This window comes from Megachile rotundata, chromosome 7 (assembly GCF_050947335.1).
Source record: "Megachile rotundata isolate GNS110a chromosome 7, iyMegRotu1, whole genome shotgun sequence".
In the NCBI taxonomy this organism is placed as follows: domain Eukaryota; kingdom Metazoa; phylum Arthropoda; class Insecta; order Hymenoptera; family Megachilidae; genus Megachile; species Megachile rotundata.
In genome coordinates, this window is record NC_134989.1 from 16624623 (window position 1) to 16642076 (window position 17454).

At 48.1% G+C, this 17454-nt stretch overlaps 2 protein-coding genes across 4 annotated transcripts in view; one reads left to right on the plus strand and one right to left on the minus strand.

Annotated features, from left to right (window-relative positions):
• On the plus strand, nt 1-12071 carry Mnn1 (menin 1). Its single transcript, XM_076533720.1, has 4 exons — nt 1-824; nt 899-1209; nt 1284-1423; nt 1516-12071. Exons 1-4 carry the CDS (start codon nt 260-262, stop codon nt 2321-2323), a joined length of 1824 nt encoding a protein of 607 aa, XP_076389835.1. The 5' UTR covers nt 1-259; the 3' UTR covers nt 2324-12071.
• Nucleotides 7739-17454, minus strand: part of LOC100875985 (signal-induced proliferation-associated 1-like protein 2) — a 22324-nt gene continuing 12608 nt past the window's right edge. For 2 of the 3 annotated variants that reach the window (XM_012292035.2, XM_003706138.3), the window contains exons 2-14: nt 13810-13999; nt 13255-13728; nt 12933-13181; nt 12463-12858; nt 12181-12392; nt 11827-12068; nt 11628-11734; nt 11314-11548; nt 10864-11238; nt 10516-10782; nt 8986-10446; nt 8712-8906; nt 7739-8546 (exon numbers count right to left, since the gene is read on the minus strand). In XM_012292035.2, the coding sequence (XP_012147425.2) occupies nt 8345-8546; nt 8712-8906; nt 8986-10446; nt 10516-10782; nt 10864-11238; nt 11314-11548; nt 11628-11734; nt 11827-12068; nt 12181-12392; nt 12463-12858; nt 12933-13181; nt 13255-13728; nt 13810-13990 (4596 nt within the window). In that variant the 5' untranslated portion in view covers nt 13991-13999 and the 3' untranslated portion in view covers nt 7739-8344. The remainder of the gene's footprint in view (nt 8547-8711; nt 8907-8985; nt 10447-10515; nt 10783-10863; nt 11239-11313; nt 11549-11627; nt 11735-11826; nt 12069-12180; nt 12393-12462; nt 12859-12932; nt 13182-13254; nt 13729-13809; nt 14000-17454) is intronic. The other variant, XM_012292036.2, reaches the window with a different exon arrangement.

The window sequence follows — 17454 nt, forward strand, 5'->3', positions numbered from 1 at the left end:
AATGAAAACGGTCTTAGTGGCGGCGCGCCGCTGACTGATACACGATTGCGTTTCATTTTACAGTGTGGAAATGTGAAATATTCGTGTCGAGAACGATAAAATCGACACCGACTAGCGTGTATCGTTAGTCAACGAAGAAACGGTCGAACGGATCGCGCGAATTCGTCGAAGGTTTCTGTCAAGATAAACGCGAAACAGGATGACACTCGTGGCTTGAGTGAAGATCTCGATCTCGTGTGTGCTGGCTGCCAGACGCGACATGGCGGGTTTTCGAGACGAGGATAAGGCTCTATTTCCTATTCAGAGCATCTCCTCGATCGTGCGGATCTTCCAAAATCAACTGGAAAATAGTTCGGAACCGGACTTGGCTTTGCTCTCGATTCTCGTCGGAGCAGTGGAGAACTCCCTAACCTGCAATCGAACATTTGCGTCGCAGGAAACCACTGTTTACGACGAGCCTAAACTACCGGCTGTGGAGTTTCACATCGCCGAAGCGCTTTACACTAAATTTCACGCCGTGATCAAGGGTGCGGTCGATCTCACTGTTTACGACACCAAATACGCGACCAGAGAACTGGTCAAAAAAGTCTCTGACGTGATATGGAATTCTCTGACGAGAAGCTACTACAAGGATCGCGCGCATTTACAGAGTCTCTATAGCTACCTCACAGCGAATAAATTGGATTGTTTCGGGGTGGCTTTTGCCGTAGTTGCTGGTTGTCAGGTATTGGGATTCAAGGATGTGCACCTTGCCATGTCCGAGGATCATGCCTGGGTGGTTTATGGAGAAGATGGGACAGAGACTGCAGAAGTTACGTGGCATGGTAAGCGAAACAAGTGGTAATAAATGGTAGATATCAAAGCTAACAGGAACTTAATTGTATATTGGTATCTGTAGGAAAAGGAAACGAGGACAAACGTGGTCAACCTGTTGAACCTGGAGTAGCTTCACGATCTTGGTTGTACGTCAATGGACAAGCGGTTGTTTGCACCAGAGCCATGGAAGTTGCCACCATAGTATCGGCTATTAATCCTAGTTTAAGCGCGACAGCAGATGCGGCAGAAGTGGCATTGCTTCAGCAAGAATTATTATGGTTATTATATGATTTGGGACACTTGGCAAAGTATCCCATGGCTCTTGGTAATTTAGGTGATCTCGAAGAAGCTGCACCTACACCTGGTAGACCACCTGCCATAGATCTGTTTCAGGTACTATTAGAAATAAAAAAAAAATTGCGCGTATTTCCTCGTTCCGTGCATCCCTAACATTTCGACATTTTCAGGAAGCGATACGTTCCGCGAGAAAGTATTACGGAAACGCTCACGTGTATCCTTACACTTATCAAGGCGGTTACTTGTACAGGCACGGATTGCACGCCAACGCGTTATCGTCCTGGGCAGACGCGGCAGACGTTTTAAGAAAGTGAGTATACGAACTACAAGCGCGAGAGCATAGAATGAAATTATGTTATTTTATCGTTCAATGACCCTTCTTCGTGTGTTAACGCGCGACAGATACGACTATTCGCGGGACGATGGAGAGATATACAAAGAACTATTGGAAATAGCCAACGAACTGATACCGCACACGGTGCGAGCAGACGAGCGCTTGTTACGACAGCCTCGTTGCTTCGCGTACTTATTAAGGTTCTACGACGGTATCTGCCAATGGGAAGAAGGAGCAAACACGCCCGTTTTACATATAGGATGGGCACGACCGTTAGTAAATACGATCTCAAAGTTTGATGCCAGTATTCGCGCTCAGGTAATTATCGAGTGTTACGACGTGGAAACGAAACAGGAAGAGGACAAATCGCAGAAGAGGGAGACCAGCCCGGAAGAGGCGTTGAACAATAACAACAACAACAATTACTGTAAGACGAAAGAAAGGGGTAACGCGGCACGCGATCTGATCAAAAGCTTAGAGTCGAAAGTACCTTCTAACCCGGCACCGATGCATCCCAGCATCCAAGCGTTGACGGCTGCGTGCAGCGAGAAAATACTTAACAGAGATTATCTGTTGCAAGGCGGCGGAGAACCGTTCGTCGCTCCGCCGGACGATGCTTTGCCTCCCGCGCCTTCCACGTCTCAGGAGAACCTCGATCCCGAGGTAGAGACCGATTCCGAGAACGAGAGGCCGAGGATAACGTTGTACAGTCAAAAGATGAAGGGTCTGAAAGACCTGTTGCTGGCGGAGAAACTAAACACGCACGCGATTTCGTTGCAGCTAACCGCGCAGAGTCAGGTACAAATCGGTAAAAAGTCGCGCGGTTCCGACGATGTCGGAGTCAGTCAGCGTCCGAAGAGGACGCGTCGCGAATAGTATCAAATTGTTGACCGACGTTTCGGTATAGTAAGGTACTGAAAATTCGTGCCACTAGATTCGTTCCTATAGGAAAAAAAAAATGATCGATGGCGCGAAACCGAAAAAGTCTATGGAAGTTTTCCATGTATCGTTGGAATCTCAGTCTTCGCTCACGGTTTCTTTCTGTTCGAGTGAATTTTGCGACCGACGCTTCCCGTCGGTTCCAATCCCGAAGGGAAGCAGACGATGGTGATGAATTTTGTGCCGTTTCGTTTAAACCATGTCTAGCGTCGCGTACTCTGTTCGCAACGATTCGGATGCTCGACTATCGCGCGAATCGTTGCAGAGTACGTTCCCGCGACTTAGATGTAAGTAAGTAAAGTAGACGCGGAAAGAAAAGTTTGTAGAAGAGTACAAAAGAATTTTCTCGATTTTAAGTTAAATATCGAAATCGTGAGTGCTCGCGTTTCGCGTGTTCTTTCGAACGTCTTTTTCTCTTCCACAGTCTGTAGTGCTGTGAATTATTAATATTAGGGTGGGCAAGGGTCGGGGGTGGGAGGGTGGAATGAAAAAGCATAAAGACGAATCGAACGATGTACCTAATTGTATGTTCGCGTAAGAGCAGGAGGAGGCCAGATTTTCAAGCACAGTTATTTATTCAACGAGTATCGATATCGATATCGTGTTTTATCCTATTTCTAATCTCTTGTTGCACTCTTATTTATTGACTCACGTGTTTTTCTTTTTTTTTTATCGAGCACTATGGATGATAATTATAATGAACGAGTTGTGTCGTTAACGTTTTTTTATACGATAGTTGAACGTTTTATTAGAATGACGCTTTTACGATCTAGTAAGAGAGACCACACATTCCACTCCGTACGTGGTGCAAACTAAGCATTAAGTTTTTACCTAAGGTATTTTAAGCATAAAATGCTCGCTTATTTTTATAACTATTTATTTTCAGAGTAATTATAAGTACGTATTTGTAGAAACCTATACTTTTGCTACTTTACAAGTAGAACAGGTCGAACGTAGACGGTCCACCGATACGCGAACGCGTAATATTTCGCACGTCCTTTATCGTGTCGCGGTACAAATCGAGCTCCCTGAAAGAAAGTTCGTCGGAGCGAACAATCTAATGCTACGAAGAGTAACTCGGATCGTTCAAGTCGAAGGTTCGTTCAATCGGTTTCCGGCGAATAACCGTGTCTCGAGCCTATTTCTAGGCTCGAAGCGTTAATTAAAGAAGCGCGTAGTTTCCATTATTTCGCTCGGTTCTTGTACGTACCGTTACGTAGAAAATTCCTCGAGGTTTCTTGCTACGATCTAACGTACAAAATAGTTTCTCGTTTTCGGAATAACGCGCAGCGTAATGGAGTGTATCGGGGACTGTCCGCTAATCGTTTTTCGTTTGCAAGCTATACGCGTTCGTTTCTCTCTCTTTTCTCTTTCTTTTATTTTTCAATTAGGTTGCCGATTTAATCGCCTCACCTTACTTTACACGTTTATTTCTCTTTGTCCGGTGTCAGTATTTTACCAACTTGGCGGAGCCTGTCGTAGCAGACGCGTTTCACGCGACAATCTCTTTTTCATCGGGCGGAGCGTTTCGCGACGATTTTATTTGACTTTGAAACGGTTACTGGTTTTACGAACCAGTTTTACGAACACGATTCCAATCATGTACGTAACAATTGCATCGATGTCGATGCCAGATCAAATCATTCGACGATGTTTAGACGGGTTGTTGTAGAAGAATGTTGTTAACAGGAATGAATATAAATGGTCCGAGCTGATCGACGATCACTTAAATAATGAAGGGCGCTATCTTACTGTGATGCTGAATATATGATACATATATATATATTATATATATAATTATATAATTAATAATCGTAGTAAATAATGGCTTGGCGCGTCAATGTGATTTCTCTCGGTGAAGAGACGAAATCTTTTGTTCGCCGTGCTGAATTGTAATTAATTGAACGAGTACAGAAATAAGAAAAACGAACAAAAAAAGAAGAAAAGAAAACATAAAATATCGAGAGAGAGAGAGAGGGAGAGAAAGAGAGAGAGAGAAAGAAAAGATAAAGTAATTAGTCCGTCAGTCCGTGTCGTTCGCATATCATGAACTGATTCGATCTAGGAAAAAGATATTCGCGAAAATGCCGAGCTTTCGACTCGTGGTACTTTTCTTTCTTGGATATGCGTGGCACGTTACGGCATTATATCGCGATCGAGCATTGTATCGTCGTCGCGTTTCCCTTCGCGTTCATCGAAAGTTACGAGACAAATCGCAAACGGAGGAGGGTAACGTGCGCGTTTACGAGTATACGTAGCCCTCGCACGATCGTCTACCCGTACGAGAGGCTGACATTTTATCAATCGCTATTCGAATCTATATTTTCCAAACAGGAAACACGGTTTTCTGCTTCTTCTTTTTTTCCGTCCGACCACCTTCTCGAGCCACGATAGAATTCCATTTACCCTACCGAAATTTTACAGAAAATTATCGCGAAACGTCGTTAGAGGGACAAATCGGTTCGTTGTTCCTAATATCCGGAGTGTCCCCGTTGCTCGAACCGCCTCGTTCGAAATAAACGGAGATCTATCGTGCGTCGAGATCGTCGTCGAATCGGTCACGTCCGATTTTGTACGTTCTCGTTGAATTTTGTGAAATATTTGTCGTTAAAGAGAAAAAGGGAGAAAAATGATAACTCTTATCGTGATCTTTGTTTTTTTCTTTTTTACATGCCGTATTCAGTATTTTTTCGTTTTCCCCTTTCGTTTCCCTTGACAGCGATGAAGGAGCGTTTTTAAAAGACTACAGGGATTATTATGCGTAAAATAATAGGAATAGTAGGAAAAGAAAATGGTGCAACAGAACAGTATTTTTGTATTAGCTACGGCGCAGAGGTGTGTACTACTCTCCGATATATTATTATTCGTAATATTCGAGCGTTCATAGGGATCAAAGTTTGCGCGATATCCGTTTCGATCTGATCGCGTACTCGGAATCAATTTTCGTGGCAAAAGCGTGCTCGGCACCGAGATCATTTCTCGATCTCCGAGCGGTGAACGCGATCACGAATTTCGGAAAGTTGCGCAGCGAATAGAAGAACGGGAAAGAATGGAATGGATTGGTAAAGTGATCGAGCACGAAAGAGGCGAAAGGTCAAAATGTGTGCCGGCGATCAACCCACGCGAAGCGTATAACGATGTTTTTCATCGGTCTTCTCGTCCTCGTTCGACTCGTTTGCCGGTTAAACGCACGGTTGATTTTCGATTCCCGTTTGGAGAAATCGATCGAACATCTTGTACACTGTTACGCTTGTAGACACACGCAGCATTAACCTCCGCTGTCCCTGTCCGTTTTGTCCCACGCGTCTCGAAACTTTTGTGCCTCGTCTCGTTAACGAATCGTCGAACGATATCGTTTTTCTTCTCCTCGTTGCAATTAACCGCTTGCTTCTTTCTCGTTTCAACGACGCGTTCTCGAACGGTTCAACAGAGATTCTACGATAGCTCCACGACGAGTTCGCTTTCGAACGAGGAGGAGAGAGAGCAACGTCGGTTCTCTTCTCTTCGTTACGACTCTTCCGAACATCGCACGTTTTCGCGAGAAAGCAGAAATTTCGACTCGTCGTGGCTACTCGAAGAAAAATTCCGTTACCGCCAAACTTTTCAGCCGCTTCTCCGCGAAGAGGAGAGAAACGTAAGCTTTGTTCGCGTACACCGGTAAAGCGATACCTTCGCCTTTCGTGCCATAACGTCGAGGACGCCTCGTCGCTCTACTATTCCGCCGCGTCCTATCGCTGGTTTTCCTCGCGGTACCCACCGCAAACACTCGTGCGAATTTTCCGCGGATTCCGCGTCGAAAACGAGAAACTCCGCGCGTAACTTCCAGTGCTCGGTGCTCGCGCTTCTCCCCGGCGTACTCGTGCGAGGGGAAGTTCTCGTTTAAACGTTCAAGTAGCGTGATACGCGAAATTCCTAGTTAAGGTTGTAAGGATTAAATTAGCTCGTTAAAAAAATGATAAAATGAAAAAAAAGAGAAGCATTGGTCGATACGAAAGATCCGGGCAGTTTCTCGTCGTCGACGATGCGCAAGAGAATCTTTCCGAAAATGATCTACTCGCACACAGGGCATACATGTATTTCGTTAGACGCGCAACGAGAGGACGCTAATAGAATAAAAACCAAGTTGAAACGTACGAACGCGTTGAGCTGATTACATTTGCCACGCATACCTTCTCGATGTACTTAAGATGCGAACAAAACTGGTGAAAATAATAATCGAACGAATATTTCGATCCCGGTGATACTACGTCGCGGACAACGAGCAAAATAATCGCGTCACGCGTCCGTTCCTCCGTTGGCCTCTTTATGGACGCGTCATTTTTTCGGTTTCAAATCCGCAAAGTTCAAGATAAATTCTGCGATTGATTTTTAGCGGAAGAAGAAATACGAAACACGTTTCGTGAAATTCGTGACAGGTTTAGATCTTAAAAATTTTAACTTCCTTTTGCCTTCGTTCCGGTTAGTTTCGCGCTCAAATCTCAACCGTTCAGGATCGGTGCCTTTAATTTATATTTATTTAGACGGAGTCTATGGTACGAAGCGCGTTAAACGGAATATCGACGTATTTCGATTCGAGGCAATATTTTGCTCGTATTTATTGATTATTAACCTTCGGACGAATTAACAGAGGTAGTCGGATCTTTGACGGTAGACTCGAATAATAATTTATAACACGAAACATTATGAAAGTTAAAATATCCACGATGACCTGTCCCAGTTCGAGGGTTAAGCAAAGTACGCGTGCACGCAGTATCACCGGATCGTAGAAACTTCGTAAACGGGACGAAGGATTCACGACGTTGGCCACGGATCACATCGAACCGGGTTACGATTCGTCGCTTCGTCGTGCGATGATTGTTGCACCTTTACGTGGTGGTAGAGTATTACGTGAGAGCGATCTTAAGTTTTCTCCGTTGACACGGGTATTCCGATTATGCGTATATACATATGCATATACATATATATATATATACACACTTATAGATATATATATACATGAAGACAAAAATCTGTTACATTACTATTTAAAGAGCAAATTATCGTAAAAGAATTTTACCGTAGATTACATGGTCAAATACTCTGGTATTGCTCACCTCGACGATCTGACATGATACGCGAATGTGGGTTTCCGTTGGTCTCGATCAGGAAAGAGCGTAATCGCAGCTAAACGCTATTGTTAATCGATGCAGAATAGTGAGTTTTCAGGCGTCACGAGAATGTCTTGTTTTTTTCTGTGGATTATAATAAACTATTTTATTCTAATCGATGGCACGATATCATTTCGACGATACCCACCCAACGAATCCATTGAAATCGCTTTTTTGGTTTATCGGCTCGAATAAAATGTAAACGTTTAGTTTCAGATGTGCATGTTTTTTTTTGTTTCCATTTATTGTCGTCTCTTATCGACGTACAGTGTTCGATGGACAACGCGCGGATATCTTACAAGAGGAAATCGATCGTTTATTGCAACGGACGAACGAAAGCCTCGAGGAGTTAATATCCTTCGCGTTTCGTTCAGCGATACCCTGATGAATTATACAAAAAAACGTAATAAATTACGGACGAAGTAAAGTGATCCTTAAACAACTAGCAATATTTGGTCGTTTCAAAGTGAGACGTAGTCGCGTCGTTAACGAAACAATGTTTCCTCGAATGAACAATTTACTCGGTTACTATCATCTACGTATATTCTTTTTCTCGAACTTACACACGAATCGCCGTCAACTTGTGCACGGAACGTGTCACGATGGTAACTTACGCGATATCGTTACAACTTCTATCTAATACAAAGCGTCTATAATACAAAATATCGCGCATCGGAATCGTGCGCTCGATCTCTTTAAATTATCTTTGATTCGTGCATTAATCTCTCGAGGAAACGGGTAATTAATACTGCTCGTACGGAACGATCGAATAAGCGATCACGAACCGCATTTCGAATCGTTTACGATGTGCTCATTGGTGATCTATCGTTTGGAAATACCATTCGGTGAATTGTCGAATCTGTTGCGCGGCAGCGTGACTTTCGTCCTGTAGACGACGATTCTCGTCTCGCAGACGGCGTACCTCGTCTTCCAGGGATAGCCTCCTACGAGTTTCTCTGGCTATTCTCAACTCCAGCGTGGACAGGTGAGACTGTAGATCCGAAACGGAATTTCTGAAACAAAGAAAAAATCGTTCAGAACGCGTCGCGGGTCTTCGGGTCGGAGTAACAGATAGACCGTCGATTGCTACGTAATCCTACCGAGAATAAGTGATCTTTCGAAAACGCGGTGTCGCGAACGCGTTCGACGATTTTGCCAAACGTTAGTTGGAAACTTACGCGATGGTATTGCAGCCATCGATTAGTCTGTCGTCGGACCAGTCTTGGGCATGCTGTTTCGATCTAGCGTCCACGTGATGATTTTGCCAACAGTCCACGTCCGTGTCACCGTGGTTTTTCGCGTCTTTGATAGACGTCAGGTTGGTCGATGCTTTGGAAATCGAATGAGGAGGTTTGGTAACGCGCGGCGATAATCTAAACAGAGCGCGTGGCAAACTGCAGTGCGTTGTACGATACTAAAAGTCGACGATCGATTCTATCTATCGTTCGTTACCTTTCTTCCTTGGATAATTTGTTCTCGCTCGGCGCGGGACTGGACGCGGTGCTCGCGTTGGAAATGACGGTGGCCGGCCTGGCCATCGTGAGTATCACTTCCGATCCACCGTTTCCGTTTTCTTGTCTGCTGGCCGGCAAAACGGTGAGCGCGTTACCGTTGCCGCCGCACAAATTTTCCCTCGATCTGCATCTGTTTTGAATCTCGAGCATATTGTTGTTGATCTTGTTGGGATTTTGAGTGATCATCATGTTGCCGGTCGCGTTGTTGTTCAATTGACCGTCGTCCGTGATGTAGTCGGGATTGATCAGCTTCATGAGATCCTCTTGAAGAGTGCTGGAGGTTAGATTCGCGGAATTCCTGTGAGAATTACGAACGCCCGGTTTCGGTCTGGGACTCTGATTCCTCGAGCTTCCGCTCGACGGAGTAAGATTTCCACCGCGATGTTTGCCCGCTCTTCTCAATCGAGGCGACACGCTTCCGGAACCGTTCGATAGTTCGTCCTCGCTCGGTAGCGTGGTCGCTTCATTCACGTCCGGAATTCTCACCTCTGGCGGCAGACTGGCGGTAAAATCTTTCGTCTGCCGATACTCGACGTTGATCTTGTGAGGCACCGGCCTCTCGGACATGGTCGTCTTTAAGCAAGTAACCTTTTCACCGACTTTGAACTCGTGCGGTAATTCGTACCGAACGGATTCGCGTGTTTGCTCGCCGTTGTCGACGTTATGTTTCCTTTCGTTAATTCCGTGTTGACACTCCATCTCGTATTTCGCGATTTCCATCTCGTACTTGCTGTTTCTTCTCTCGTACACCTCTTCCGGATACTCGTAATTCGCTGTCCGCTTATCGTGCACTCGAACGTCTTGTTCGTACTTGTTAGCCGCTCTGCTGTCCATGATCTTTTCGTCCTGCACTTCGTATTTCGAGCTCCTGTCCGGCTTTCCTTCGTATTCGAACTTTGGTTGCTCGTACTCGTTGCACCTACCGAGGTTGTTGTTGCTGTTAGACTTTGGAAGGCTGTAGGTCGCGTTTTGTGCCAACGGCAAGGAATTAGACGCGTTCAGTTTCTGATGACCAACATGATGCATATCGTTTTTGTGAAGCTCCCTCTGAGACGCGTACAAGTTTTCCTGCTTCGTCTCGTACTTCTCCTTTTGAAGCTTCACGTAGTTGGACGCGACGTGCTCCTGGTTTCGATGAGCGTTTTCCAGTTGCCTCTGATAATTCTCCTGTATCGCTTTCGAGGACACGTAATTACTCTCCTTCGCGTAATGATCGTGACCGTGATGTTTCGAATTGTCCGCGAATTGTTTGCTGGTCGCGTAGTGGGACTCCTTGTCCTTTTTCTGAGACGATTTGGGAGTGACCACTTGGTAGGACTGCCTGGCCGGAAGAGGCGGTGGCGGAGTGCCGTCTGTTCGATGTCCGTTTTCTTGATCTTGCGGTTCCAACAGTTCGTACCTGAACAGAAAAGATCTTGTTCGTGACATTAAGACGAGAACAGAGTCCTCGTTCGAAACGTTTACTTACCAGCGATCGTCGGTGCTGCTGTGTCCGCTGCTGCTGCTGGTCATCGTGCCCTCCATGGGAAAGCGTGGATCGTTGAACGACCTGGAACTAGATCCGGTTCCGTAGCCGGAACTGTTGCTCGATCTCGGTGGACTGAAAGATCGTTCGTATCTCCTTTGGTGGGACATGGCCGTTTGCTGAGTCGGAGTATTATCGGGACTGGTTACGTTCTCGTAGTCTCCCTCGTAGTTGTTCGATAAATACTGGCAGTTTTGCAGCGTACAGCCTCTGCGTAACGAATAAACGAACGAAAAAGGTAAAAGAGGAATTCGAAAAGGTAAAACGCGGTGTAAGGTAGGGTCGCGTTACCTCCTAGGATTACCGTCGTTATTGGGCGGTATGACGGTGACGGTGACTTGCGCGCTCGTTTTCAACAGATCAACCATCTGATCGTGACTCAAAGTGGATACGGCTACTTTGCAAATTTCGACCAGCCTAGAGCCTTGCCTTAATCCCGCTTGCCAGGAAAGTCCCATACTTTCGACCTGTGTCACCAATCCGTCCGGTTGCACGTGGAAACCTAATTGTCCCAAGCTGTTTCGCTTCAAAGAGAATTCCGTCGCAGGCGCGCCTTGAGTCACCGCTCTTAGCCGAGCAACTATTTCCATCAGTTCGTCTCTGTCTCCGTAATCGCCGCGCACGTGAATCGTGATGCATTCTCCTTGATGGTAGTAGAGTCTCAGACTGTAACAGAACGAATTAGGGCGTCGCGATTCGAGTTTCGAGAGAACGTAGGACGTTTAGGGAGCGGTGGAGCACCTGTTCGTTTGGGCGTGCCATCCCAGCACGCTCGCGCACGGAGTAACAAAAACGATCTGTCTGGAATGTTCCTCGATCAAAACGACCGTGTCTATGCTGATTCCAAGGTAACAGTCGGTGTTTTGATTGCTGTCCTCCAGTATCACTTGCCAGCATATCGCGCCGCGCTGCGAAGCGTCGCAAGACAATCTTGGACGTACGGCCGTCTTCTTTTTGCTGCTAAACGGCAGCATCGCTGTTCGAACAGACATCGTCGAGAAACATGGTCAACCTATTTGCGGGATAAACGTTCTAAGAGATCGACGGTGACTTACAAAACTTCTGCCCCGTATCCACGACCGTGGTGGACGAGTAATTCGTGGCGAGATCTTTCAAGTATTCTTGCCTGGTCCTGGTTGCCATCGTTGCAAATTTCTCTGATCTACAACGACAATGACGAAGACGAAAGAGAGCTTCGCTAGATATTCTCTTTGCGCATCGAACTTGGAGGAATAAAATTTGTTCGCACGGTACCTGTGAGCAGCGTTTTCGGCATTGATCACTTTGGCCAATATAAACTCGGCGAAAGCTTTGCCCTTGGCGAATATGGCACCCGGCGGAACAGGTGGTCCGAAAACGGGCACTTCTTTGCTCCTGGACACGGCCACGCTGTATCGAGTATTGTCGGAACAAGGATCAATCGCTCTGACCACGATGAACACGTGTTGAAATTGCGAACGTATCCGCCGCGGACTGAAGGGTAACGCGCCGGGCTCCTGCACATCGGACGCGAATAAATCTTTAGAAAATAGACGAAACGCGAAATCCGTCGTTTCACGCTGCGAATCGATCGGGCAAAGAACCGTAAATCGTGTCGCGTTTGCGTACCTGAAAAACTACCGTGACTATGTCGTTTCCGATGTGCCTTTTCCTGAGCAGCTGTTGTCGGTTGTTCGGTGTGAAGGGTAGCATCGTGGACACGTGAAACGTTACTTCCGCTCCTCGATGCGTCGCTGCGACCGCGTGAGTGCCCGTCGAATCGGTTCTCGTGTCCAGACCAGCCTTGTAGCCCTCGAATCCTCGCAGTCTTATTCTTTGGCCTGTCGCGAAATACGTTCACGTCATCGGTCCTTCTTGCAATTCAAAACCGATCGTTCACGATTGTCTTACCGATAGCGTCGAGGAACTCGAGGAAAGCCGGACCGGCGTGTTGATTGTTGTACATCTCTTCCTCGGTTCTTTGGCCGGATCTGCAGTAGAGAACGCCGACCTTGTACCTATTGGATAGTCCCTGCTCGTCCAGTCTAGCCAGAGCCTCTTCGGCCGCGGACGTGCCCAACCTGAGACAGCCTAATTGCACCTCTGGCGCCACCAGTTCCAACAATTCTCTGGTCGGCAGTCTGCCCTGAGGCCTTATTCCTAGAGCTTCTTCCGGCACCGAACCGCGCAGAGTCAACAGTTCCGAAGTGCGAACTATTATCCTGTATTGATTCGCGTCTTTTCGAATACTGATGGCGACCGGACCTAATTGCTCGTCCATGCCGAACCAGTTTTGGTGTTCCCGGCCTGAAACATCGACGAAACGGATATAAAAACGGTCCGTCGCTTCGACCCTACGGGGTTCGCGGAGCGTCGTTTACCAAGAAAGTATCTCCTGTAATAGTGCGCGCCTTCGTCGACGCTCTCGATCGGAAGCGGTCGTTTCTGGAGCGGACAAGCGTACTTCCAGGTGGTCTCTCCCGGTGCAGGCTCCAAAACCGCGACGCCGTATGCCAGGAACGGTCTGTGAACTCCGTTGCCTTGGGAGCACCGAGTCAGACCCACTTCCCGTTCCCCTTCGCCTCCGGTTTCGTTTCGGAAGAAAGGACACGACTCTAACAGGTCGTTACCTAAGAAGAACGGGCTCGAATCGGTGATCGACGGGCCAAAACGAACGAGTCAGCGACTACGAGGCAGTGATACCTTTTCCGTCGCCGACGTCTTCCTCGGGCGTCTCGTCGGGGGTGGAAGCTCTGAACGAGCTCGCGGCGGACGCTCCGGTCGCGGTGTTTCTTCTCCTGGCCAACAGAATGCCCCTCAGTTTGGCCGCGTAGCCGAGATTCGCCGTGAGAGATTGGCAATCGTAGTGAGCGAACGCTCGTCTTCTGTGCCTCTCCTCGACGTCGGCCGACAGCACGGGGCTGCCGCAGCTCTCCTCCATGGCCCGTGGCGGTTTCGCGCCCCACAGTCTGTTCAGTTTCAGTCGCAGCTTGGGACTGGAGCCTCCGGTTGGTCCGCAAACCTCGTCCGCGTCGACCGTCTGCCCGTCCGGGACGCGCCTCAAGTAATCCACGCCGACCGAATTTCGCTGATCCGACGACGGCCTCAGGTCCTGAAGCATCGCGAACAAGTTCTCGCCGACAGTTACCGATTGAGCAGCCACCACGTCGATGCTTCCTATGACCGAAAGCAAACGCTCCGTTTCCCTGTTTCTTTTTCTAAAGAACCCTCGTCTTCGATGGCCCAGGCGATACCTACCGTGAGATCCATACTCCCTTCTCAGGGGAGTCTCTGGCACTCGAGAACCGGGGTCCGGGCTGTGAGGAAGCTCCAGGCTGGAATTGGACCTGTGAAGGGCCAATCCACGACCCACGCGGTTGCTTGGCCCTCCACTGCCGCCGCCGCCGCCTCCACCGTGTATCGGTAGGCTCGCGATCATCTCTTCATTCTGTCAACGAGATACGAGACATCGGGTTATTTCCAGCTACCGACGAGCCACGAATAGATCGCTCGTCCGCGTTGCTGCTCGAGCAACGATAAACGGAAGCGTGCAAAGTGGAACGGCTAATTAGAATTGACCCCTTCGTTTGAACCGCGTTTCGAGAGTTTCGTGCGGGCGTTCGACTCGACGTCGAAAATCCGTCGAAATATTTCAGCTTACGTGTTCCAACCGCTCGCTTCTTCGGTCGAGAAAGAGGGAATCAAGGATGAAAGAGGATACCGAGAACGTTAATTAACTCGGTCCGCGATCCGGTGTACGAAGCACGAAGCGTTTATCGTTGGCTGAAACGCGATACGCGCGCGCGTATTCTCGAGCGTACGAAGAAAACGGGACGAGCGGTATGCACCTGCTGCCGACTGACCGGCCCGATTTAACCCGTTAACGGGTGAACGCGAGTCGACTGGAAGGCGCTTCCTCGCAGAACGAGACGAATCGACCTGTCGCTGAAATCGCGCGAATTCGATTTGGTAAGGGGAAAAGACGGCGAGCCGCGCGACCGTATACGAGAATAGCGGAAGCCGCTGCAAACAGTGAATCGGGTCTTTACGGTCTCGTACCGTTGCTCGGCTCGCCAAATGCGTTCGGTGAATGGGCGATTTTCCATTGTCGAGCTGGAACCGGTATCCTCGTGCGCGTACGCCGCCGCGACCATCGTTTCGAGCCAAGATTAATCGAGGGCGCGCATTCGTCTCTCATCGCACCGACGAGTCGCTGAAAATTTCTGTGTTCCAGTCTTTTTCAACCAGACGAAGGAAACAGGGTCGCGAGCCAGAAAATCTTTAGCTTCGTGTCACGGTCTAGGTCTAGGATCGAAGAGGACCGATCGAGAAACGCGTTCGGCACGAGCTAACAAGCTTCCCTTCTCCTCTCGTCGTTGCATTCCGCGCGTTCCACGTCGCTTTGCCGCGGCTTCCTCGACCGCGACGCGTTCTCGATTCGATCATCGAAGCCACCGTGCGACGCTGCAACCAGCCTCTAATGCGTCAAACGAGATCGTAGCCTTTGGAAGGTTCGGCCTGTCGACGAACAAGGTTGCGAGAGTAAAGCGTTTTCTCTAATCCCGACCCTCGCGTTTTGCCTGCTTCGTCGCGCCCCACCTACGCTCGATGTTCTTTTGCACCGCTTCGTTCCAGCAAGATTACACCGTGCGAAAGTTCTCAGAACGGTCTCTGGTCGGTTCGTACCGTCGGTCGCGTGCTTCTCCGACGAGCGTCCGACTCTCTCCGCGACGCGGTTTCGATTTCGAGGTCGACGTTAACGATACGACGAAGGCGTCGACGAGCGGTTTCGATCGACGCCGCGGGACGAGGAGGAGGAGATCGCGTTGACTCACCGCTCGCGATTTTTCAAGGACTGCGCGCCGATGACGCGTCCACCTACGAATGGAAAAGCGAGGATCGTCTTTCGAAAATGTTTTTCTCGCGAGAATCGCGCAACGATCGCGGAAATCGCGCGTTCTTTGTTGCGTCGCGCGAATAGAGTCTACACAGAGGATAGAGACGAGTAGGAGAGACGAAACGGGTCTGAAATCCGGTCAGCCGTCAGCGGAAGTTAACCGTGCCTTCACGCGAACACCGGTCTTCTTCTTGCCTTTCGTATCGCCGAACGCGAATCGGTCTTTCACCGGTTATTTCGCGACAGATTCATGCGAGATGTAAAACCTGGCTCTTCGAACCGAATCTGGAACACCGTAAATGCACGAACATTGGGCCTCCATGATTATTTTCAAACTAGTCGTACGAGATTCTAAAAGTTTATATGTTTTGCGTCGATTTATGAGTAACGAAATTTCTTAAGGAGTAACGAATAAGGAGAAGCCGCGAGAATACGAAGAGGCGCATCGAAGAAGCACAGGTTCTTCGGTGTCCGGTGTATCGGATTCACCGATCCTCGTCCTCGGTGATCAGCGAGCGTTTCGTCAGAGTCGCGGCTAAACTCGTAGGTACTGAACTTGTACGACGACTTTTCCGTGCGTACACCTTGTGGGAACGTTCGAGGTGCGTGCAACCGCAGAAGCATCGTTCGTTGCCGGTGGATCGGCGAATCCGTCTCGAAAGTAAAACGTAGCAACGATTTATCGATCGAGGTCCGTCGAATTCGAGTCAAGCGAGATCGAACTTAACGAGAATTAATAGCGTTTCATGCGAATTGACCGATAATCACCGAGGACCGAGCAGGAAACTGGAATCGATACCGGTTATTATTATTGAGAAAATTAACGACGATATACGGAAACGCGGGCAAGTTTTTTTTGCGTAAATTATTGGGTACTGGAAAATGTTTGCCTAGATGCGTAACACGATATTGGCACAATTTATACTGCGCACCTTCTAATAGTCTACAATGCTTGAGCTTTACTCGAGTATGACTTAATGCATTGTTTTATTTCTCTTTAATAAGGTAGGGAAGCAGTGTGCGATTGTTCGTTAGCTAACAGTGCACTCTTTCTCGTTAACGAATTTAGAAGGGACTACTTTCGTTACCGCGAACATTCGATTCTGCCACGCGGAAGAAAATTAGCAACTCGTAGAAGCTTGTTTGCGTAAAAAAGGTTCGTATCTAATATATCGGGGAATAACGCGGCGATCGCGAAGCGAAACGATACCGCGATCTAACGTATTACGCTTTTTCGCTTATCTTTCTCTCGAGATAAGGTCGAGAGAATCGTATCGCATTGTATGTGGCGACGGGCAATAACGATAGCGAGCGATGGCGAGAGATACCGAAAGATCGTTATGAACGGAAACGATCGATCGTTCGCGATACGGATCGGTCGAAATTTTTGAACGCTCGCGAGTAATCGAACGATGGAATCGACATCCGTTCGCATATCGCGCGAAACGAGGCGTCGATCATCCGAACTAGTTATGTAAATTCCTCTGCATTCTTTGCGCGATCTACGAGCGTATCGCGATGTCGTTGCGTGTCCGACAAAGAACGCGCGCTCAGCGCCGATTCTTTCCTCGCCTTTTTTCCTTTTCCTTCGTTTGACGCCGCGTCGACGTTTTCCGAACAATTTCCTCCGACACATGTCCTGTGCGAAAATTATAAAATAAAAGATAGACGAGCGTCACCGCAATCACGAAAATTCTGTGTTCCGATTATTTCACGATTATCGGAGGTAGTTTCGAGTTATCTCGCGGGTTAAAATGAACCGAAAGGAGGAAAGTGGGGAGGGGGCGAAAGAAGGAAAGTGGGGGAGGGATCAGAAAGAGAAAATACTAGGAGCTGGGAAAGGTAGGAAATGAGAAATTAAGAATACCCTTGAGTCTTGTATGGTAATATCGTTCTAATGAAGTACCAAGAATGGGGCCTCGGTGGGTGAGGGGGTAGGGTGTCGGATCGACGATCCGCGGGACACAGGATCGAATCCTCATGCGGGCGAAAAAATCTTTTCCGAA

What these genes read in the sequence shown, in the direction of transcription:
- Mnn1 (XM_076533720.1), top strand. Translation starts at nt 260, where the DNA reads ATGGCGGGTTTTCGAGACGAGGATAAGGCTCTATTTCCTATTCAGAGC. An exon ending in TGCAGAAGTTACGTGGCATG is followed by an intron (nt 825 to 898) that starts GTAAGCGAAACA and finishes TGGTATCTGTAG; the next exon opens with GAAAAGGAAACGAGGACAAA. An exon ending in CTGCCATAGATCTGTTTCAG is followed by an intron (nt 1,210 to 1,283) that starts GTACTATTAGAA and finishes CGACATTTTCAG; the next exon opens with GAAGCGATACGTTCCGCGAG.